Source organism: Pelophylax lessonae (genome assembly GCF_965119305.1).
Source record: "Pelophylax lessonae genome assembly, chromosome: 1".
NCBI classification, from domain to species: domain Eukaryota; kingdom Metazoa; phylum Chordata; class Amphibia; order Anura; family Ranidae; genus Pelophylax; species Pelophylax lessonae.
The window spans coordinates 161,022,390-161,047,874 of record NC_138768.1 but is presented as its reverse complement, the minus strand read 5'-3'; the positions used below and the strand labels follow the sequence as shown (position 1 = coordinate 161,047,874).

At 39.8% G+C, this 25,485-nt stretch overlaps 1 protein-coding gene across 6 annotated transcripts in view; it reads left to right on the top strand.

Annotated features, from left to right (window-relative positions):
- The window catches only part of MCTP1 (multiple C2 and transmembrane domain containing 1), a 1,122,980-nt gene that overhangs the window by 952,350 nt on the left and 145,145 nt on the right, over positions 1-25,485 (top strand). For all 6 annotated transcript variants that reach the window (XM_082247658.1, XM_082247657.1, XM_082247659.1 and 3 more), the window contains one exon: positions 3,698-3,817. In XM_082247658.1, the coding sequence (XP_082103784.1) occupies positions 3,698-3,817 (120 nt within the window). The remainder of the gene's footprint in view (positions 1-3,697; positions 3,818-25,485) is intronic.

Here is a 25,485-nt window from a genome sequence, read left to right as displayed (position 1 = left end):
GGGTCCCAGGCAGCACAGTAAACAATTTTAGGCTAATTAAAGGGCAATGAAAAATGATACATTTATAGTATTCCCAAGAAAGAAAACATGTTCCACTAGTAGAATGGGCATGTTATTCTCAGAATAGACCTACTTCTATAAGTTATGGTCAAAACATCCTTTACCTTCAAATTTAGCATTAAATCTTAAATATTTATTGTTAGCACAGCAGTGGTTACTTATAGTAAACTATGATGTGTCCCAGTAATGAACTCAGCTTAAGCACCTTTTATTCACCTTGCTATAGTCTCTGCGTAATCATTGCTTAATCATCCCATTACCATGGGGATTTGTATCTCCTTTTTCCTCCTTGCAGCGTGTGAATGCCCTGCAGGATTCGTTCTGCAGTGAAACACATGATGACTTGCTTTTAAATGCTGTGATCACTAGTATCATTATTATTCCGCACAGCTCCGCTAAAAGCAATTCCTTCGTTTCTTCTTATGTATGTTTACTGTTAGCCGCAGCAGAAGAATATTTCTTAATCACTTCTGATTTCCAACAAAAGGACCTTCAGGCATGCTTTACCAACTTGACATTTGCATCATCCGGCGCTTCATCTGACATTGTTACACCAGTGAGATGAAGGTGTTTGGTATTAAATAATGATTCAGTGTTAATCAGTAATATAAATAGGTGGAACTGTTCTTAAATTCATAGAGAACTCATTGTAATTCGTTGTACTTTGCTGCTACTCTGCTATCAATAATTTTACCATTGAAAGTAGCAAAGTCTCAAGGGTGAGATAGGACCAATTTTATTTGCTCTAATAAAAACAGACATTCAAATGTAAAGACATAACCGTGAAATAACTAGTATATGACTGTGAAATAACTAGTATATTCTGTCAACTTAAGGAGTCAATAGTACATTCTATGCTGGGAAATTACCTCAATTTTGTTCATATATTTCCTATATAAATCATTACACAATATGTTATGGTAATAATACTTTTATTTAAAAAAAAATGACAAAAGATGACATTTTTCAGTTAAACTCAGTGGCAGGTAGTTGCAATATTGAATGTGCATAATTGAAAGGCATCTGCTGCTTTAAGTTTCTCTATTATTAATAACTGTGTTCAGGGCTGTCTTTAATATTGATTGGACCCTGGGCAAACAGTTTCTTGGCCCATCCCAAATGCACTTATCAACTATTTGCAGGCAGTGCAGGCTCAAGAGGCAGCCGCTTTGGGCCCCACAACAATGACTGGGCCCGGGGCAGCTGCCCCTTTTGCCCTGTGTTAAAGATGGCCCTGACTGTGTTATTGTTCCATACCATACAGAACAATGCCAAAATCTTGGCTCTGATTAGATACTGGATTGTTTGTTTCTGTATATCACCTATGTCAAATTGGCTAAAGTTATTACTAAAGCAAGTGCTTCTAAACATAAAGTGTGATTGTTAACAGGTTGGAAAAGCTCAGCAACTGATTTCTTATCGTTTTCTTCAGTTCACAAGAAAGTATTTTTCTGTTATGGTTGTCCAAGTTAGATAAAAAGATTATAGTAGACGCAGCCTGCTTCATTCTAATGAGCATGGGAAGACCTCTCATATTCCATTAATGTTTTCTGTGCTATGATCTCCTAACCCTTCAAGGATAATAGTAAAACAGATTAATTTACCAGATTGCTCAAAACTCAATTTTAGAGAAAAGATGACTCTGTTTTCTTATCAAAATTCACCCAGATTTCAATAGGTAAATTATTACAACTAACAATGTCTGTTCCTATTGTTCTGCACTGGATTTGGAACTTTTGCACTAAGTTTCATATTTGGGTCATGCAGCCCAATAATAAAGTGTAGCTATACACTGATCAGCCATACAATTATGACCACTGTCAAGGCATGGACTTCACTAGATCACTGAAGGTATGCTGTGGTATCTGGTACCAAGCCGTCAGTAGCAGACCCTTTAAATCCCGTAGATTGCAAGGTAGGGCCTTCATGGATTGGATTTGTTTTTCAAGCACATCCCACAGATGCTTGATTGGATGGAGATGTGGATAATTTGAAGGGCAAGTCAACAACTCGTCAATCTCTTTGTTGTGTTCCTCAAACTATTCTTGAATTCATGAGACCAGGCCGCAATCTTTCAATGCTCCGTGGTCTAGTTCTGCTGCTAGCACGCCCATTGTGGGCTCTTTTGACTGTGAACAAAGGTCAGCTTATGCACCCTGGCTGGTCTGCAGCTACATCAAAATGTGATGCACCTTTCTGTCAGAACCAGCATTAGCTTTTTCAACAAGTTGAGCTACAGTAGCTCTTCCATTTGGCACACACCACAACTGGCCAACCTTCACTCCCAACGTGCCTCGATAAGTCTTGGCTGCCCATGACCCTGTCAATGATTCCCTGATTTCCCTTCCTTGGACCACTTTTGGTAGGTCCTGACCACTGCAGACTGGGAAGTCACTCACATCCTTACGCTTGCCCATTTTATCTGCTTTAAACACAACTTCAAGGTAAAAACATGCTGCCTAATATATCCCACTCACTTTCAGATGTGACTGTATCTAGAACAGGGATTCCCAAACTATGGCCCTCCAGTTGTTCAGGAACTACAATTCCCATCATGCCTAGTCATGTATGTGAATGTCAGAGCTTTACAATGCCTCATGGGATGTGTAGTTCTGGAACAACTGCAGGGCCGTAGTTTGGGAATCCCTGATCTAGATAATCAATGTTTTTCACTTTACCTGTCAGTGGTCATAATGTAATTACTGATCAATGCACAAGTTAACACACAATAATATTTAAAATAATATTTAGACTATACTTTCTGATAACTAACACCTGAGTTATTGTTATCTAAAATAGATTTTCTTTTCTTTATTTTTTTATATATGTGGTGGTATGCTTATTACAGTAGCCAAACCATGTAAGCTCCTCCAGATGTTGATCATATGTAGAGATATGATTGTATGCTTGTTCACACAGACACACTTATAACTGTTCTCATATTTATTTTGTGAAAACAAATGCAGACTGACAGCTTTAAGGCCTGGTATACACTATTCGTTTTTTTCGTGGGGTTGAACAAATACAAACTGACAGCACCAGTCAGAGCCGCTGTACTAACCATGTGAGGTTAGTTCCGTAATCTCCCCCGCTGAGCTGTTATGTTCTGACAGGGGGACACCAGATCATCTCTGATCAGCACTCTCTGCCATTGGCTGAAAGCGCTGATCTGGATCGGGAGTCTGGCTTCTGTCGGACAGACCTGCATACACAGAGGGCGAATGTCAGGTTTTTTTTGTTATCCAGCCGTTGTCTTCCGACATCTGGCCCGTGTGCACCTGGCTTAAGTTTATAACATTTTCTTTGTGGTTAATGTGTATCAAAAGGGCTGCAAGCAGCATTTTTCTACACCACAGCAATCCCAACTCTGCTGAGTGAATGGTGCTATTTTCACATTACTCTAACTGCAGTTTTAATAATTAATAGCACAACTATACATACTATATGTTAAATAAACACATTTAAATAAACATACACACATTTGTTTCTGTATTCTGGAATTTCACAACAATTAGAACATGTATTTTTCTCCAGGTTTAGAACACTTTTTATTTACTGTGTTTATTTTTATTATACATGTCCTAACTAATCTATCTATAATGGTAAAATATGATTTTATGTACTTTTATATCCACAGATCTTTCTCATTGTGGTCTGGAATTTTGAGATATACATGATTCCATTGGCACTCTTGCTATTACTAGCTTGGAACTATTTCCTAATAGTATCGGGGAAAGATAACAAGACCCAGGATATGGTGAGTGCTTATCACCAGATGTATTGCTCCACCCTCAGAAGATGATCCTAAGGAAAATGCAGTATGTGTGTTGCAATGTATGTTAATTTTAAAATAACTACTCACTACTTATTGAAAGATCTACCACATTGCAAATAGAAATTTATAAACATTTGATATCTGCTATAAGCAATGCATTTTATTGCATTTGTGGATAAATTTACACATCTATGAGCCTAGCCAATATAATTTATATACCTAAAAATTCAACAGATAGCAAAACACAATCAAACTTTGTTTAGGATGATGGTGGTAAAAAAAATAATAAATAATTTGAGGTTTGACGCCAAAAGAGATAATTACCACCTTCCTGAGGTCAAAATCAAAAGTGCAGTAAAAGTAAGGTATGCCAGGGACATTGTCTTAATTTATTTATTTTGGAAACAATATTGAGAGTTTATGCTGCTCTAGGCACCAATACATGGTGCTACCCTTTTACACAGGCTCTCTACAGCAATATGTTTAGGGTTTGATCGAGGCAGGACTTTACACATTTACTGGCAGAACCACAAATAATCTGTATATTCTATCAGACTGCAAGCAGATTTAAAGGAGAAGTATAGCCAAAGCTTTTTTGGCTGTACTTCTCCTTTGGATCATAGGAGTGCAGTTAGTTCTGCACTCCTGTGACCCGATTTCAGCCATATGGCCTGGAGTCACTGAGATGCCTAGACCAGCAGCTGGCTTGGCCTTTATGCGAGTCACTGAGAACCTGAGCCAGGTGCTCCTGCCCCCTCCACCAACCATACTCCAGTGAGTGCTGGGGGGCAGACCAGAGAGCCGGTGACTGACAGTCACCATCTCTCTGCAGCCTAAAGACCCAGAGCTGGGTGATTAGTGGTGTTTGATTGCTCAGTTCTCTGTCTTATATCCCGGGGGGGACAGATGCACCATCAATTCAATGCTACATCCACCTACATGAGTATATAATTTTTTTTTTTTTAATGAATCCAGAACTTCTCTTTTAAATCCTAACTCTTAAGTAAATAACTAACATTTGTCCAGCCTTGTCAGAATATAAACCCAGCTTTTGCATCTTCCAAGTGCTGCCCCCTCTAACTCTACACTCTGTACAGTGTTGCCCGTCCTTTAATGTGCTGAATGATGCCCAGCGTTATTAAACCAAGTCTTGTGAGCCCAGAGCATTAGGAGTGCATTGCCACACTGACCTTGGTTGTATGTATATATATATATATATATATATATATATATATATATATATATATATATATATATATATTCTTTATTATGGGTGGAAACATGGAGGGCAGTTGGGCTGCCCAATATGGAGTTGAGCTTTACAGGTTTTTTTGTTTTTTGATAGCTGAGCTACAGGAGAACTAGTGATTTCTCTTTGAACCTCTCTTCACCCACTACTGCAACTATGTTTACCTTTATTTTTACAGCAACTAATATTTGGTAGCCTGACAAGGTGCATGGGGTAGGGGTAAGCAAAGATTAACCTTCCTCAAAAAAGCATTGACTGGTAGTAAATCAGTTAAATAGGAGGAAATCGTGAGGAGAAAGAAAGAAAACCACATTCTAGTTCCGATGTTGTTTGATAGCTGGGTGCCTCATATAGAGGGATGCCAAGGAATGTTTCTTTGATAAAACTACAAGTGGTTAAAAAAAAGTGCAAATACCTTTATTAACCATAATCCATTAAATATCAATTGGGAGAACCAACATGGATCCTAGTAAAGCTCTCATGGGGCGGTAGGACAAAATGAAAAGATAGAAAGTTTAATCTGCAAATTTACCCAATTTCCCTAGATATATTTAAGAAGCTAAAGTGTTTTAAAAATGCACTTATTCGTTAATAAAAGTTTGTAAACCTGAATTAGAAAATGTTGAGCTGATAACCACTTAAACAGCTGTAGATTAAACTGACAAAATTGATGTGTTTACTGGGCTAATCACAGAATTACCAAACAGATGTTTAATATATTATGTTCATGTACTATACAGTATTTTAGATCTTCTGGGCAGCAAATTAATTATGATTTTCCATGGGGTATTACCTTTAGTTAAATAAGAAAATATACTAAATAAATGCAAAAAAAAAAAAAAAAAATTGATACTCAAACATGTAGAAATCTAAATAACTGCAGTCTGAAAGAAATGCTGTGAATTTGTTAAAACTGTTATAAAAAATACTCTTCTATATGAATATAATATTGAATAAAATGAACATATCATTTTAATGAAGCAATGTTAATATTACACACATAAATGTTTAATTCAGTGCACAGACAGGCTTGCACACAATTTAAGTCAATCCTCGGTCTAGGCACATATTTTAATTATTTTCAGCCGCATCATGATACAGCAGAGGAGCATTGTACAGTGCCAAAAATAGAGACATCTTAATATCTTTGCTGGCTGCTCAGTTTGCTTGCCACAGGCATAAAACGGATAAGAGTCACAGATAGTCTTTGCTATGGTCTGATTGCAGAATGTAAGAGATTTTATTAGATGTGAACATATGGCTGAATGTTGTAGTAACTGGCCTTTAACTCATACCAGTCTATGCTAGAGCCCTTTTCTGCTATGGGTATGTGTAATAGCAGAGCAGAGACTCCAGGTGTGCTATGTATAATGATATGGTAAAGAGATTGTGCCCATTTCTCATATCCATACAGAGCCCAGACTTCAAAATTAATTTCTTTGCCAGCTTAGTAATTACTTACAAACCACTACAACTGAAGATGTGATAAAAGTTTAAATTGCTCTATCCTTTCATTTATATAAAGTAATTTTAGGGAAAAACAATTGTAAGAGGTTGATTTTGTTAAGTAGTATGTATCCTTTTTAATGGAGAAGTTTGAGTAAAAATGTTTTGCATATCTTCTTAAAAACTCTGCACCCTATCTACCAGCAATCTTTTCTAGTCTACATTATCTGCAGCATATTTGTGGTGCAGTGTACACTCCCTGGCCATTCTTAGCATCTGTAATGGAATCATGCTTGTTTGTAAATCGCCTACCATCAAACTATATTGTTTGTATCCAGGTTTAAAAATGCAGCTAATTCCATAAAGTTTAAAGGCTAAGTTCACCTTTTTTCTAAAATCCAGCACACCTATGTACCATAATGCCAATAATGTACGTCAGTTGCAGAAAAATAAAAGCTTTCTTTGATTTTGAGAACAAGGCCTTACCTTAGCCCTTGCATAGTCCTTGCTGTATTTCTTATAAAGCTTTAGAGATTCCCTTGTATAGATTTGGGACAGAGAAACCAGTAAGACACAGGAAGGAGTTTACCAGCTGACCTCATTAGCACACACCCTTCACCCATCAACTATGTTTTCATAGCTTCCCAGGCCTCTCTCCATGTGTGCATTTGCCGTGCTTGCCCAGCGTCCCTTCAGATGGACTAGGGCTGCATGCTAAACTTGTAAAACCAAAAGTGTTAAAACCTGCGCTAAGTGAACATAAAATAAATTAATAAATATCTCCTGAAGTTGCTACTCACTTAGGTAAAAACCAAGAATCACTAAAAATCAATCTAAAAGCAGCGCTAGCAGGCATTAAAATGGTTGTGAATAATAATAAATTGAATCGGTGCATAGTATAATCAATAAATACAAAATTCATAAACAATAAAGTGCATACATGAATAAAGTGCAATCATAAAATGTCCATTGTGCAAATAATGCAAATGGTGCAAAAATTATTGAATAGAAGTGAAGTCCAAAGTAAATGGTTCCCTTGACTGGAACTAAAGTGCTGGAAAGGTGCTCAAAGTATTCCACATAGTTGCCAAAGTGCTCTCAAGGAAGAAACCCCTATGGGGATACACTCATCAGACCTGGGATAAAAACAAGCCTTAAACTGTGACAATATTCCCTGGATGGATGGATCCAGCACAGCCTCCAAGTACCTGTTTCAGCTCCTCTCCGCTATCTCCTCAATCATGTATTAAAAGAAGGGGAAGGAGCCAAACATAGTGAAGCCCGTAGGTGTTTTATTCAATAAAATATAGAAAAACTACTCACAAAAGTACAGTGGTATTCAGCATTTGAGAAATAGCGGTATCACAACGAATCATTCCACTTCCGCATACGCTGCCGGCGTGCGTTCCACGGGGGTTTCAGGAAGTGACGTTGTTGTGATGTTCCTCTGCCCGGAAGTGCGTCAACGCGTTAAACATGCTGAATACCACTGTACTTTTGTGAGTAGTTTTACTATATTTTATTGAATAAAACACCTACGGGCTTCACTATGTTTGGCTCCTTCCCCTTCTTTTAATACATGATTGAGGAGATAGCGGAGAGGAGCTGAAACAGAGGTACTTGGAGGCTGTGCTGGATCCATCCATCCAGGGAATATTGTCACAGTTTAAGGCTTGTTTTATCCCAGGTCTGGTGAGTGCATCCCCATAGGGGTTTCTTCCTTGAGAGCACTTTGGCACCTATGTGGAATACTTTGAGCACCTTTCCAGCACTTTAGTTCCAGTCAAGGGAACCATTTACTTTGGACTTCATTTCTATTCAATAATTTTTGCACCATTTGCATTATTTGCACAATGGACATTTTATGATTGCACTTTATTCATGTATGCACTTTATTGTTTATGAATTTGGTATTTATTGATTATACTATGCACTGATTCACTTTATTATTATTCACAACCATTTTAATGCATGCTAAACTGCCTGGGGCCACATGCAGCCCATGGGACACCCCTCATGTAGTGAAAGGGTCTGCCTCATTGGATAGATGGTGTGTCCTCCTATTATATAGTTAGGTAAATCTAAAGGAGATTTTACAGAGATTGTTCAGTCTAATTGTATAGTGTATGGCCACATTTATACACCTAAAATTACCTAGTTGCGCTTTCATTATTATTAATTGTTAACAGCAGACCAAACATAGAAGCAAACACACATTTTGCCACATAAAAAAGCAGATGACCAACGCAGAAAAATGTGCAGTAAAAAAGTGCAACTCGCATCACGGCAAAATGTCCAATGAGCTACTTTGCCACGTGTAGTGCAGCCTATTGAAATCAATGGGCTGCCCTATGTGTGTCACTAGAAAAACAGGCTAAAAAACTTTTGCTCCCACTACATTAGGTGAGAATGGGGCCTGAAAGTGAAATTGGTGGGTTTACACAAGAACAGTGAGGCTTCATTCACATCTGTGTGCTTCTGAACAAATGGCAAATGGCACAGAAAATGTACACTTTGCCATGCATTTCAGAGTAGCTGCAAATGTGCGTTGTGCTTATGTTGCCATTACATGTTTAAGGGTCCTCAAACACACCAAAATGCACTATGCTCCGCTCCAAAAAATGTTCTTACACTTCTCTGGGAGATTATTGCGTGTAGGACAGCCCATTCAAGGGCAGCACCAGTGAATGGGCTTCCCTATGTGTGACAAGTGAAAACGCTCCAAAACACCCAAAACAAACGCATATGGAGATGTGAACGAGGTCTCCATCCACTCCTTCCCATGTACTTGTATAAAGATGGCCATACGCTATGCAATCTGATTGTACTATCTCTGTACAATTTCCTTTATATTTAAAGGAATAGGGGGATACACCTTAACAATCCCTTTAATTTGTATCAGATCAGACAGGCCCTTGTACTACATAGCTGATTGGAAGTCTAAAGACGATTGTACAATCAGATTGTATAGGAAGTGGGTGGAAGGTAGTATTGTAATGAGGGAGGTGTGGTCCAGAGTGGTGAACACGTCCTATCACACCCTCTTCTGTGATGCAACAAGGAAGTGAAGGCTTCTGGGAGATGGCCTACAGGAAGTAAATGCTGAGAGATGATCTACAGGAAGGAATGGAATCTGGAAATCATTTAAAAAATTTAAATAAACAGAAATGATTTTACACCTCCTGTAGATAAGCCAAGGGAGAGAAAAGCACATTGGGAGGGCTGGGCCACAATGGCATTGGAAAACACTTCTATTTATTATGAAAAGTGAAACTCTCCCCGAAAAAGGTGAACTTATCCTTTAATTTCGTTTTTTTGAGTGGAAAATTGTGTAGTATAATGTTCACTGTACAAAGTATGTGGTTGTATTGTTATAGTTATGCATAGAGAAGGGAAGGATTGGAGCTCCTTTTGGGTTTTTACTAATCTCGGGGGCTTAATTATAGAGAGTTACCCTCACTTCCTGTTTTAGGCCCCTTTCACGCGACTTTCACATGCAACTTTGACGCAACTTAAAGCAATGCCTGTGTAATCTTGAGGTCTGTGGACCTCAAGTCGCATCAAAGCCGGACCAAAGTAGTACAGGGACTACTTTGAAGTCGCACATATATGAACGGTACTCATTAGAAATCATTGGGTAGGACTTGTGAATGTAAAGAAATAAGAGTGGGTGTTGGTACAGCTTTATATTACCTCAGAGTGTTACACTGAATCATACATTAAGATTGATTAGATGAACCTATGTCAAGATCTGATTAGATGAACATATAAATGTGCAGATACCAAAAAAAATACTATATATAGAGTGAAAATTGTGCAAAACAAGCAAGTGCCCAGTGAAAAAAAAAAATATTACTAAAAACCAACAATAAATAAATAAATACATTTTTCTAAGCAAGTGCCCAGTGAAAATAATCAATGTTATTATAAATACAGACACATAGTGGAATCAATCGTGCCTTTTAAAGTATCAATAGTGCTCATATAACATAAGGTGACCAATACAGTTGCCAGTGCTATCATCACATATCTTTTCATAAGAAATAATGTAAATAGTCCATCCTTTATTTCACTGCTCCATTCTTCATATGTCAGTGCTGTAAATCCTCCTCTGAAGGCAGGGACTGGTGATGTTGCAGCCTGGAAGAGTATTACAGAAACACGCACAGTGCCCAGGTGTTTCCTCCTGTTGCCTCACTCACCGAGATTAATTTCCCTCAAAGGTGGTAACCAGCCTTCACAGCTCCACCTGGCTCTATACCGACATCCAGGGCCACCCCCAGGGTATTCCTCTTTGCTGTCTCTTACTCTCAATGCCGGAGAGTACAAACAAACATTCATAACAAGACCAAAAGGTGATTAAAGGATCGCTGTACTTATAGAAAAAGTACAGTTTTCCTTTTTGCCCATCCTACATGCACTTGCCTGAAGACTTAGCTGGGTCCATCTCCTGTAATCTTTTATTCCAAAGTAACATAAGAGAATTCCGCAGTTCTGACTCCCAGCACCAGTGTTCTTCCAACAAGTCATCATTTCAAAGAGTCTGAATTAGGCTGGTATTCGTTTATGTGTACAGCACTATTTCAATGTATATATCCTGGACACAACCCCAGACATATCATGACCAGCTAAAATAATCTACTACATGAAGGATATCAAGGGCCTTTTAGGTACACCCAGTTTAATCAGACACTGTAGAGGTACTCTTTGTCCAACCACCCCACACCTTCTTGAATTTATTTGGTATTCCCCTGCTGCCATAAGTGGCTTTATAAAAGGGGAGTGCTTTATTTACAAGCGCCTTCCATGCCTGAATGCAGAGAGAAATTTATACCACATACATCGTCCCAGTCATCTCTGACTATATCCACTACTCTCATAATACCATATTTGGTCCAGACAATGGGGTCTGGGAATTTAAAGAAGTAAGGAAACTGAGGATTTTTCCACAATGGGGAGTGAGATGATATTACCTGGGTGCTTCCAGATTATGTCCTGCCAGCTACCACCCAAACTGTAATTGTTACTCTCATAGAGGTAGTGATAGGGTAAGGGGATTTAATACCTTTGAGCAGGAGATGAGACAGGTCTTCGTAGGAGCCTACTATCGCAGTCTCCAGAGCAACCCCCTCGTCCTCTGGGAGGGTCAACCACCTATAAGCAAACAATAGCTGTCCCGCCAGATAGTAGTGAAGGAATTTCGGTACCGCTGGTTCCCTCTCATTTCCACGGTTGCTGGAGTACCTGCAATTTGACCCTAGGATTTCGTCCATTCCATAAGAAAGCAGAGATTAAACTGTCAATGTTTTGGAATATATATTTCGGAATCCACACCGGTGAATTACGGAATACATATAGGAATATTGGCAGGAACTTCATTTTTAGTAGGTTGACTTGCCCAATGAGTTTCAAGGGTAAGTTTAGCCAAGCCTGCAGTCTATATTTCAATGCCTGTAATAAAAGGGTAACATTTAGGGCAATGAAGTCTGAGACTGAATAAGAAATATGAATGCCTAGGTATTTAACTCTGTCTACCTTCTGTAAGGGGCAGTTAGCCGCAACCCTGATGGGCGGAGTGGGTATTCTTAAAGGGAGAATTTGAGATTTGCTCTAATTCACTTTTAACAGTGAGAAGCCAACAAAGGAATTCAAGATGGACAATGCCGCTGTCAGAGAAGTATCAGAATCACTCAAACATAGCACCATATCGTCTGCATATAATGCCACCTTTTCTGTTAGGCTTCCAACCTGAATATTGCATACCCCAGGTGAGGCCCTTAGTGCGACAGCCAGAGGCTAAATTAGCAAGGAAAATAGCCCAGGAGACATCGGACACCCTTGTCTGGTACCCTGTCTCACCGTAAAAAATTCTGAGGTCAGACCATTAAGTTTAATGGCTGCAGTTGGATTGTGGTATATAATATTTATCCGCTGCCTGAACTTGGGACCAAACCATATTCCTCCAATACCGTGGACATATATTGCCAATCTATCGAATCAAAGGCTTTTTCTAGATCTAAAAAAGCAAGAACCCCTCTGCTGGATACATCCAGCCCTAGTTGCATATGCGTAAATACCCTGCAAAGGTTGATATTCGTGGCTTTTTTTTCAGCATAAAGCCTGTCTGATCAGGAGAAATTAAATGCTCAAGGACTGACATGAGTCTGTTAGTTAACAGTTTAGTGAGAATTTTGAAATCTAGGTTAAGCAAGGAGATAGGCCTATATGAAGAACATTTAGTGGGATCTTTATCTGGTTTAGCTAGCAACACTTTGTGTGCCTCATAGAAGGAGGAAGGGAGGAAAGCAGCCTCAAAGCATTCCGTATATAATTTAAGTATTCTTGGAGAGAGAATTTCCGCATAGTGTTTATACAACTCTATAGGTGGTCCATCCGGACCCGGCGCCTTCCCATTAGGAAAGGATCCTATTGCACAAGTTACCTCTTCCTCCTTAAATGGGGCCTCTAAAATCTCTTTAATCTCTTCAGGTATAACAAGCAGGCTCAGGGGATTGAGGACAGCTAACAGGTCCTCTACATCATAATGGGGTATAGGTGAGTAGAGGTCCCTGTAAAAGGAGACAAATGTTTGTAAAATATAATTTCTATCTGTAAGTAATGATCCAGATTGTAAGGAAATGCACAGGATTACTGTCTGGGATTTATCCTGGGTCGGAAATAGTGCTAGCAGCTTCCCATTTTTGTCCCCCTGTTCAAAAATCTGTTCTGCACCCCGTTGCAAGAAGCAGTGTGTTATGCCTTGATAGTGGAGATGTAAAGCTCTCTGAGCACCTTGCAAATCTGTCAGAGTATCAGGAGAAGGGGTATTAGCATGTGCCATTGCAAATTCTTGTTACATGTCCTGCAGGGTTACCAACTTGTGTTTATGTTCCTCCCTTGCTGCCTTACTAGCTGATTTGTATATCCCTCTGGAAGTAGCCTTGAACATGTCCCATCCAATCTGTCCCGTGACTGACCCCTCATTAATCTGTCAAAACAAATTTATATTTGGTTTAAATATTTCCTCCACCGTAAGCTCCCTACCCACCCAGGGGACAGTCTCCAGGACCTCTTGGACCTATGACCCTGAATCTGCAAGGTAATCTGAAGTGGGGTGTGGTCTGATATGCCCCCAGGAAGGTAAGTAACACCCTGCACCAAAGTTAGAAGAGCCTCATTGGCAAAGGCCAACTCTATTCTGGATGAAGAGTTAAACACCAGGGACAGATACGAGTAACATCTGTCCATGGGATGTTTCCACCTCCATAGTTCAGTGAAGCCAGCCGCCTCATTCCACTGAGATAAGTCATGGTTAGGGGCTAGTTATGGATTTTGTAATATCATTTTTATTAACATTTTCTTTCCTTAGCCATGCCTTACAGCTGTCATTCTGGGTCATAACCTGATAAACATTTGTGTTGCCTTCTATTAGAATGCCTAAATTACTGGCAATGTTTGTGACAAGCCCCAGCATTTTGTTGAGTGAACCTAATGTTATCTGGCAACCAGATTACTCTGTAGACTATATAGAGGTATCTCTCTATTTGCAGAAAAGAAAGAGACGGAACCACTGTGCAGCAACTCTAATGTGGAGCTTCATGCACTGAATAATTTTCATAAATCAGAAGTGAAACATGAAAATGTCAACTTAATCAAGCATTTAAATTTTATTAATCAGGCCTAATTTTTATGAGTGCAAATAATCGCTGAAGCTGGACAAATTTGTTCTAGACTGCATAAGAAACATAATTTTAATATTTAATGGGCTGATGAATTTAAATGGAGAATTATCTTTATGAAACATGGTCCTTATAATTCGCCATTAAATGAGAAATGAAAAAATCAACATAAATCTTACATAAAGGTTGCTTAACTAAGTGTTGGCACTATAAATATTACAAGTGTATTAGACACTAATTTAGCCATCAGACTTCACACTACATAAAGGAGAAAGGGATGAATTTGTATTTCAATGTTAATCTTTGAGCATGTAGAACTATTTTAAACCTGCTCTAACCAAAGCAAAAGCAAATTAAGTGTTCTGTAATCCAGAATATGAAAATGCTATGCCTTACTAATGTAGAGCTATATGGTGTGAAGTGATTGATAACTGAAGAATACATTGCATATACTGCATGTCCATTAGCTGTAATATATTTTTGTTGGGATAGTTATAAGCAGTTCAACTTTGCCATACATACTGTAAAATAATAGCAGGAGGTATGTGGTTTTCTATTACCTATGTACTAATGCTAGCAGACAGCTCATGCCAACAATCATCACAAATATCCATGCCCAAAAGAAGAGGAAAGGTTTCATTTCACCAAAAGTAGATGAGGTTTGGTTAAATGCTAGTGGAGTTTGGTCAGTTAGTCACTCCATAATATTTTGAGTTTTGTGCCTTTGGTGGATTTGGATGTGTCTTGGCACTAGTTCTGAGATTGTTGTCAAGTGCAGTATGCTTTAACCACTTAAGCCCCGGAAGATTTTACCCCCTTCCTGACCAGGGGGTATTTTGCGATTCGGCACTGCGTGACTTTAATGGACAATTGCGCGGTCGTGCGACGCTGTACCTAAACAAATTTGATGTCCTTTTTTCCCCACAAACAGAGCTTTCTTTTGGTGGTATTTGATCACCTGTGCGATTTTTTGATCATGCGCTATAAACAAAAAAAGAGCGTCAATTTTGCAAAAATAACAATATTTTTCACATTTTTTTATATGAAATTCCCCAAAAAAAAAAAGTAAAAATGTTTTAACATTTTCGGACAATTTGTTTTATGCTACATATGTTTGGTAAAAAAAATCGCAAAAAGCATATTTTGATTGGTTTGCGCAAAAGTTATCGCGTTTACTAACAAAGGGAAAGATTTTTGTCATTTTTGTTGTTTTTTTTTTAACGCGTAATGGCGGCGATCTGCGATTTTTTTTGTGGTACTGCGACATTACGGCGGACAGATCGGACCCTTGACTGACATTTTTGACACTTTTGGGGGTACCAGTGACATTTCTACAGTAATCAGTGCTATAAATATGCACTGTTGCTGTAAAATTACACTGGCAGTGAAGGGGTTAACTTTATTTGAGAGGGAGGGGCTGTGTGTGTCCCTAGGGGCGTGATTCTAACTGTGATTGGCTGTGGCTTGAGGTATAGGAACAATGATCAACGGTCCTACATAGTAGAACCGTATGATCATTGTTTCTACACAGGGGAGAATGACATGCGGCTTGTTTACACTAGCCGCCTGACTTTCTCCCTCTCCCCCGACGATCGCCGAGTGACCGGCGGACATCGGGTCCTCCGGTCACATGCGCGGGGGGGTCCGTGACCGCGCGGGAGCGCGCATCCGGTGGCGCGCGCTTGCTCCCCAGAGCCTCACAGGCTAGTGACGTAGACCTACATCACCCTGCCTGTGAGGGGCTGACTGCCGCAGTAAATATACTGTGCGCAGTCGGCAAGTGGTTAATGTTACATAGAGTTCCGCGTGTACTCTTTTTTTAAATATCATATCCACTGAGGGAACTTTGGAGAAAGGAGTTACACTAAGCCTCAGTCAGTTGTATTTGTTATCTCCTGTACTTTCACTTTTGGAAAAACTTTGTTTGACTATCCAAAGCACAACAGGCAATTACTGCTCATCTAAATTCTCCATTCTAAAGGTATTTATTAGGTGATCATCATCATGATTATTCAGGCGTGTCTGTGACAGCTTTCAGCAAACAATCCTGGCTGATGTATCACAAGGGAAAATCTACTGGCCAGGTTGGATTTTCTCATCTAATTTGATCCAAGATGAGATCAGAGCCAGGGCTTCTGCAGTGTGCCTAGCTTCGTATTGGTTGACTTAGGCTTCATATACACTAGCAGCTCCTAAACTTGAATTTAGAAACTTTTGACATTTTTTTGTCAAAACTCCTAAACTCAACTCCAAAAAAGCCTATCTGTCTATGTACACATAGGCCTTTAGCAGAGTTTAGGAGCTGCTGCGGTTAGGTAAGGTTTAACCTCCCTCGACCTCCGTTTTCCTGTGGCCATGGCAAATGACTGCCAAATATGGAAAGGAGAAAACCTTCTTCAAATCTACACTATAACCAATTCACTTGATCCAATTTCAAGAGTGAACATTTCCCACTATGAGCTTTTATGAGTTTTTCTGCCTGCCAAAAGAGCAGAGAACAAATTTACCCGTAGTGTTCCCAAACACAGTTTACCCTTGTTTTCCTTACACAGAGGCATGCTTGTCCATATTGTAACTGAATTATGGAGGTAAGTGTACTTAGCATTACATCCCAATATCAAGCGCATATACCAATAGAGAAAGAAGAAAAGATGAAACTTTTCTGTGAGGAGAAGCATGCCCACCACTGTGTTAGAAAAGAGCCCTGGGGAGTTCTTTATACCTGTATGTGTACAGAGGAACAATATAGTGGTAAGCACATTGGTATATGAGCCTGCTATCATGTACTCCTTGATATCCTTTTTCCCCCTCCCTGCTGGCCCTGGGTTCTCTGTTCTTCTTCCGATTTTGTATCACACCACATCACTCCCATCTGATTGTTTAACAGTTTTGTGACCATATCACCTCAGAGTTGATCTATAGTTATATACTGGTAGCCACCTATATTATTTTTCAAAGTCATGTGAAAGAAACACCTTGCATATACCCAAAGCCCCGAGCTATATACTAGATGTTCTTTCACATGACTATCACCTTCATGTGGGCATTTATTTATTCATGAGCAATGCTTTTATGTGGAAAACTTTAATATGGTGATGATAATAAATTAAATGTTTTTAACCTTACTTTAATGCGGATTGTTCCTTCCTGAGAGGTTTCTTGCACCTTAAAAGTCCAGTTTTTTTCTCCTTTCTCTATTGGTAACATCATCTGGATTTAGAGGGAAGGGACACACCTCCCTCTTCACACAGTGCACAGAGAATAAGCACAGCTGTGGCTGTCAATCACAGGCTGTGTGCTGGATTAAGTAAAAGCTGTCAGCAGGGCCAGATTTCCTATTAGGCACGGTAGGCATGTGCCTACAGACACCCTTCCTAGAGGGATGCCCATCTGTGTACCCATTGCCGAATTTAGGGGGGTGCTGGGGTGGGCTACGCCCCCCCTACATTTCAGTTGTACCCCCCCTAGGTCGACCCCCCCATGAACATTGTATCCATGCCCACTGCAAGTCCGGACTGGAGAATTGTGAGCAAGAAGAGAGCTAGGAGGTGTGGACTTTCTGTGATCTCCCTGCTCCTGTCGGTGGAGCGCTCTTTCATATAAAGCAGGTTACACATGATCCTCTTAGATCATACACTTGATTACCCGCACCCTACCCATCTTTCTAAGAGATGAGCAGTCCTTGGAGGAGGTAGGGGACAACTAATCAAGCCATGTACCATCCAGTCTAAGAGCTGCTGTATGGAGGAGCACTGTTATCCCAGCTCTCTCCTCGCTGACACTTTTGTCCAGACTTGCAGCAAGTGTGGGTACAAGTTTCATGGGGGGGGCGGCCTGGGGGTGCACAGAGAGCCCACACCTCCTCACTACTCCTGTAAGATTGGAGGGGGGCTGTTTGTGCTGGGAAAAGAAGGGTAATTGGGGGGGGGTGGGGATTTGTGCTAGAAGGAGGAATGGAGGGGAAAAGTATGTGTTAACGGGCAGAATTGGGGAAAATTTGTGCTAGGAGGGGAGAATTTGGGAGGGGGCAGGGATTTGTGCTGGGAAGGGTAATTTTCGAAAAGGGTTGTGCGAAGAGGATGGATTTAGAGGGATTTGTGCTAGGAGCGGGGAAGATTTGTACTAGGTGGTACATTTGGGGGGAAGAATTTGTGCTGGAAGGGGGATTGGGTGGGGGATTTGTACTAGGAGAGGGGGTTTAGGGGGAGAACTTACACTAGGAGTGTGGATATGAGGGAGTATTTACGTTAGGAGTGGGGATTTGGGGGGAGAATTTAAGATGGGGGGTATTTAGGGGGAGAATTCATGCTTGGAAGGAAGGTGGATGCGTGCTAGGAGGAGGGATTTGTGGGAAAATGGGGGGGGGGATTGAGCTTGAAGGTGGGATTTGGGGACAAATATATGTGCTGGGAGGAGGATTTAGACTGTAAGAATGGGGAAATTTTGCATTTTTGTTTGGGGAGAATATTTATTTCAGAAGGAAATTTATGCTTACTGTAGAGCGTGTTTTTTTTTTTTTTTTTTTTTTAGGGGGATGGGGGGTGCTTTAGAATTCTCTGCCTATAGGCTCCCGATATGTATATCTGGCCCTGGCTGTCCGAAGTGACTCATGCAAGATAACAGAATAAAGCAGCAGTTAGAAAACACACTCAGAGCTTTGGCAAATACACAGTATAGAAGAATGGGCTTTGTTCAGATATCATGTCTGAAGGTTACAACCACTTTAATCCTTAACAGCCAAGGAGGGTGACTTCTTAGCCTCTATTTAGATTTGCAGTTGCACATGTCATCAGCTATGATACTAGCCATTTCAGGGCTTAAAAGTTTGGTTTAGTGTTGACACCAGAGGCATGCCTTGAATGCAGTTGTTTTAGGAAATGGTTAAATTGGTGGTTTTTGTTCCATTTTAATGCAGATCTCCAGCACCCTAGTTCTTCTACTCCCATCCATAAACCCTCTTCTGCAGCTATATTTGTTATTTTTCATGCATACCCTAATTATAGTCTTCTTCTTGGTACTGTGACATCATGGGCTCATACTTTTATGGTCTGCTAGCACTGGTAGGTGGTACTTACCACATCAATGAAGGTCACTCACGTAGTGATATGAGAGCCCTATTAATTGCTGTAGTACTGTGAACTCAGCCTGGCATACTGATGCAACCCCTTGTGGGTGTGGTATGACTGGGTTCACCAAATGGTGTTGAATGAACCTAACCAGGAAGTGGGCAGAGATCAGCAAAGAGAATAGTGGTGGAGTGTGGGTTGGATGTGTAGTGCAAACAGAGAGGGGAGGATTTAATAAAAAGAAAGCAAAGTTCTGCTTTATTGTCTAAATGGAACTCTGAGGCATTGTGTTAATCCACTGAAAAGGAACAATTTTTCCACTGCACCCTGAAAAAATAAGCTTAATATGCATTTGGATATTCAATCTTTTTATATCTAGATGTTAGATTATTGCATATAAGAAATCTAAAAAAAAAATATATACACAGCTAAAAACATTTATTTGAGATTTCCTATTTAACTGTGGCGCTTAAAGCCCAACGTTAGCCACTTCATTGTTTTAGACAGAGTGGCAAAGTGTTAAAATTGTTAATAGGTTTTTGCCTCTGGCATGTACCCCTTTCAGGAGAGTTTGTCATAGCTCCTGTCTCTATGACGCATGTCCAAAAAAATTGAGATGCTGTATATGTCACCAGGGAAGAAAGGCTACCTAAAATGTGTTTTTGTTCCAATTGGGTCCCAGTTACAGAAATTTCCAATAAATTCCTGTCCTTGCAGAAAGTGAGGGGGGATCTCCCTGACAGAGACAAAGACTCCAATAAAAACCTAGCATAGGCCCTAACCTTGTATCACTGAAAACAAAATCATACCCTTTGGCTGGAATTGGGCATTCATCTGATTACATCAAACTCTGAGAAATATTTTCTCATTAGAAAGGCAGTGACAGATGTTTAGAAAAAAATATTTTATTTGATTGGTACATAAGCAAAAGATATTATGAGAAAAATGTGAATTGAGCCAGCTACCCTTCAATAAAATCACTAAATGCTGTGTTCTTTTGGGGAGGTTGTTGAACTGTTGCTGTGTCCATTTAAAGCACTTTAAGGAGAACAAGCAGAGACCAGAGAAAAGATACCCTTCCAAATGTATATGCAAATCTTGCTATAATTTTAAGAAAATATTGTCAAGTCTCACGGGTATCTCAAAGGGTCACAGGATCGCTACGCGTTTCGCTTGTAGCTTCATCAGGGAATCCTGTTATTGCCAGATCCCACAAGGGGGAAGAAAAAGAAAAGAATGCAAAGCACCCAGACACACTTACTCCAGCCGAGAGATGGAAAATGAGCACATACACCGTGAATGTCTCTCTGGGATTACAGCTATCCGAAGTATCTTACGGGAGCCAGAGACACCTGTTGAAGAAGTGCTGATCCCTTGTGCCATAACTCCCCTCCCTCAGGGAATCCAAAATGCCTCCACCTAGCAAGATCAATGATCATTTAACAAAGGAGATGCTAAGTAAAGCAAAGCCATGTTCATTTTGAATGCCTAATATTAGCTGGAATATGTCAAATCTATCTCAAGAAAAATAATTCTCTTTTGGAAGAAGTGGTAAAGGCATTGAAAACCCCTGTCTGGTTTTAATACTCTTTTATAACATTGGGGAGGTTTCTCTATTTAGGGCACACAATTAAGCAAAGTACACTTTTTTGTTTTAAAAAAATAGAGAAAAATGAAAACCACTATCAAATTATTACTATCACTGCCTGTGACTTTCTGTACTGGTGGAAACTGTTACCCTCACATCTCATCCTGCTTTAACAAGATTCTTCCTTACATGTGCCTGGATGATTGATATAAACACAGCTTAAAGGAGTTGTAAAGTGAGAAGTTTTTTTATCCTAATGCATTCTATTCATTAAGATAAAAAGCCTTCTGTGTGCAGCAGCCCTCCTCAGCCCCCCTAACACTTAACCTGAGCCCCCTCTCTATCCAGCAATGTCCACAAGTGTCTCAGCCATCCGAGATTCTCCCTGCCGACTGGCTAAGACCCCATTGGCTGCCGCTGCTGTCAGAGTCGGCTAACTAATCAGGAGAGAGAGGTGGCGGGGCCTGGGCCAGACTCCGTGTCTGAATGGACACAGGGAGCTGTGACTTGGCTTGGGTGCCCCCATAGCAAACAGCTTGCCGTGGGGGCACTGAACAGGAGGGAGGGGCCAGGAGCACAGAAGAGGGACCCAAGAAGAGGAGGCTGCCCTGTGCAAACCCACTGTACAGAGGAGGTATAAGTATAACATGTTTATTATTTTATAGGAAAAAACAAGACTTTACTATCACTTTAAGTCACAAAGTGAAACTTTTGCTTCTTTTTTATTTTAAATCAACCACATGCTTTATCATTTTCAGCCATTGGAGATGATTTATTGAGCCAGAAGAGGCAGTTCAGCTACAAAGTGAATAATAGTAAATAAGGTAAACCTGTGTTCACTTTGAATATCCAATTATTTGTGACAGAAATTAAAAAAGTACTATATATATATATATATATATATATATATATATATATATAGTACTTTTTTTATTTCCTATATATATATATAATTTATATATATATATATATATATATATATATACAGTGGGTACGGAAAGTATTCAGACCCCCTTACATTTTTCACTCTTTGTTATATTGCAGCCATTTGCTAAAATCATTTAAGTTCATTCTTCTTCCTCATGAATGTACACATAGCACCCCATACTGACAGAAAAACACAGAATTGTTGACATTGTTGCAGATTTATTAAAAAAGAAAAACTGAAATATCACATGGTCCTAAGTATTCAGACCCTTTGCTGTGACACTCATATATTTAACTCAGGTGCTTTCCATTTCTTCTGATCATCCTTGAGATGGTTCTACACCTTCATTTGAGTCCAGCTGTGTTTGATTATACTGATTGGACTTGATTAGGAAAGCCACACACCTGTCTATATAAGACCTTCCAGATCACAATGCATGTCAGAGCAAATGAATGGCAGAATCATGAGGTCAAAGGAACTGCCTGAAGAGCTCAGAGACAGAATTGTGGCAAGGCACAGACCTGGCCAAGGTTACAAAAAGATTTCTGCTGCACTTAAGGTTCCTAAGAGCACAGTGGCCTCCATAATCCTCAAATGGAAGACGTTTGGGACGACCAGAACCCTTCCTAGAGCTGGCCGTCCGGCCAAACTGAGCTATCGGGGGAGAAAAGCCTTGGTGAGAGAGGTAAAGAAGAACCCAAAGATTACTGTGGCTGAGCTCCAGAGATGCAGTCAGGAGATGGGAGAAAGTTGTAGAAAGTCAACCATCACTGCAGCCCTCCACCAGTCGGGACTTTATGGCAGAGTGGCCCGACGGAAGCCTCTCCTCAGTGTAAGACACATGAAAGCCCGCATGGAGTTTGCTAAAAAACACCTGAAGGACTCCAAGATGGTGAGAAATAAGATTCTCTGGTCTGATGAGACAAAAATAGAACTTTTTGGCCTTAATTCTAAGCGGTATGTGTGGAGAAAACCAGGCACTGCTCATCACCTGTCCAATACAGTCCCAACAGTGAAGCATGGTGGTGGCAGCATCATGCTGTGGGGGTGTTTTTCAGCTGCAGGGACAGGACGACTGGTTGCAATCGAGGGAAAGATGAATGCGGCCAAGTACAGGGATATCCTGGACAAAAACCTTCTCCAGAGTGCTCTGGACCTCAGACTGGGCCGAAGGTTTAACTTCCAACAAGACAATGACCCTAAGCACACAGCTAAAATAACGAAGGAGTGGCTTCACAACAACTCCGTGACTGTTCTTGAATGGCCCAGCCAGAGCCCTGACTTAAACCCAATTGAGCATCTCTGGAGAGACCTAAAAATGGCTGTCCACCAACGTTTACCATCCAACCTGACAGAACTGGAGAGGATCTGCAAGGAGGAATGGCAGAGGATCCCCAAATCCAGGTGTGAAAGACTTGTTGCATCTTTCCCAAAAAGACTCCTGGCTGTATTAGATCAAAAGGGGGCTTCTACTAAATACTGAGCAAAGGGTCTGAATACTTAGGACCATGTGATATTTCAGTTTTTCTTTTTTAATAAATCTGCAACAATGTCAACAATTCTGTGTTTTTCTGTCAGTATGGGGTGCTATGTGTACATTCATGAGGAAGAAGAATGAACTTAAATGATTTTAGCAAATGGCTGCAATATAACAAAGAGTGAAAAATTTAAGGGGGTCTGAATACTTTCCGTACCCACTGTATATATATATATATATATATATATATATATATATATATATATATATATATATATATATAGGATTTGCGGTAGTATTTTTTTTTTTCCAATCCCACATGAACCCCACTTTAGCTTATTTAATAAGCTCTGTGAACACTCACTTTGCAAACAGAATGTTGACTTTGCTATTTGAACATCTGCTATTTCCTTTACCAAATTAAACCCCTTGTCTCTTAAAACATACAGTAGGTAGAGCATAAGTGGCAAGTAATAAGCAAGCCTGTAATAAATCAGTATTTCTTCGATCAGGAGAGATGTGTACAGTACATACTATACATACCAGAACTGGTAAGATGCCTGAATGGTTTGTACATACATATTTTCAGTATAAAATCTAGCTAAAGGGAACGGTGAATATAATTATTATCATATTAAAAAATAATTATATATTGCTTATAGGATCCTATAGGCTACTATCTGCTTTACAATAAAATATAGTTTACATTTCCAATATTTTTCTATTATAACATGTGTAACACAGTTAAAATATGTAAATAAAAATAATATATTCTAAGTATTCTTGCACAGCAATGTAATACCCAAAAATGCATTACTAGTCACCAAAAAGACTAATAATTGTCACATTTTCTATTCACCGCAATGTTTCTTGGTTCCCCATGTCTGACATAAAGCATTAAATCTGAGATAATACCAGAACACTTATTAGACTATAAGACATTAGCAAACAGCAGTGCTAACATTAAACTGGAGAAAAAAAGAGCCCCTTAACAAGCCAACTGTAAAACAGTGATCCGCCACCTGGGACCTAATTTCATTTCTGCCATTAAGTGCTCGTCATCAGCCATCCAGAAAGCTTAATAAGGATGTCCATTATCAAAAGATCTGCCACTATTCTCATTGGACGTGTGTCCCAGTGGAAATACTACTCTAGAGTCTAGTCAAGCCTCTTCAATTCTTCAGCAACTGAATGAGTTAGCAATGACCCCACTTTCTATGCTGTTACAATTAAACAATAACAAAGCCACATCCATAGTATGAGCTGATTAGACAGAGGAGCTGAATATTTGAAAAGGGCCAATACCTAAAATGACATCCAATACTTTTTGTCTAGTATGCCTGATAATAATGATCCCCTTTAACTTTAACACATTCCCATCCATAAATAAAAGTTACTATTTTTATTGTTTATGATCTGTACTATGATGGGTGTAAATGGAAATAATGAAATGCATATGCTATGGATGACAACAATGGTAAGGTCTCAGTGGAATGTAGGTCCAAATTGTTACATGTATAGTACTGTAATTCCCCCTTTTCATGAAAGGGATTGAAATAAAGATGTTATTAGATGTTACTGGTACTGTAGCTATTCACCTTCTATTACCCAGTCACCCCAAGGTGCTAAAAAGGGTGGGTTATACAATGGAATAATAATAATTCCATCCCATAATAATTTTTCTTTCTATGTTTTACTTATTTTGCAGCTTACTCAATCCTTTCTTAATAGTATGTCATTTTTTCAAGTGTGATTAGCAAAATGCAATAAGAACAAAAGTCATGTTTACTTGAAATAAAGCTGACAAGTAAAGTTGATTAGAACAGTGCCTCCAAAGAAACTCACAGATATGAGACAGGGGTTGATCAAGAGGAATAATTCTGATGTTATGGTTGATTAAAGCGGAGTTCCAGCCATTTCTGTGTATACAGCTACAAAAAGTATAGCTGCTGACTTTTAATAAACACTCACGCATCTGTTCCACAATCCAGCGATGCGGCCGCCCAAAGCCTCGATCCTCTCCGTCTCCTCTCGGCGGGGCCGGCATCACTAGTGTGGGCACCCGGCTGTGACAGCTTGCGGCTTCACAGCTGGGTGCAAAAATTGCAGGGGGGGAAGGGAGAGAGGAGAACTTCCGCCTTGACGCCCCAAGCCGAAGTGGGACCTGGTACCTGTCAAATCTAGGTACCTGCCCTGCCCCCCCCCCCCCCAAAAAAA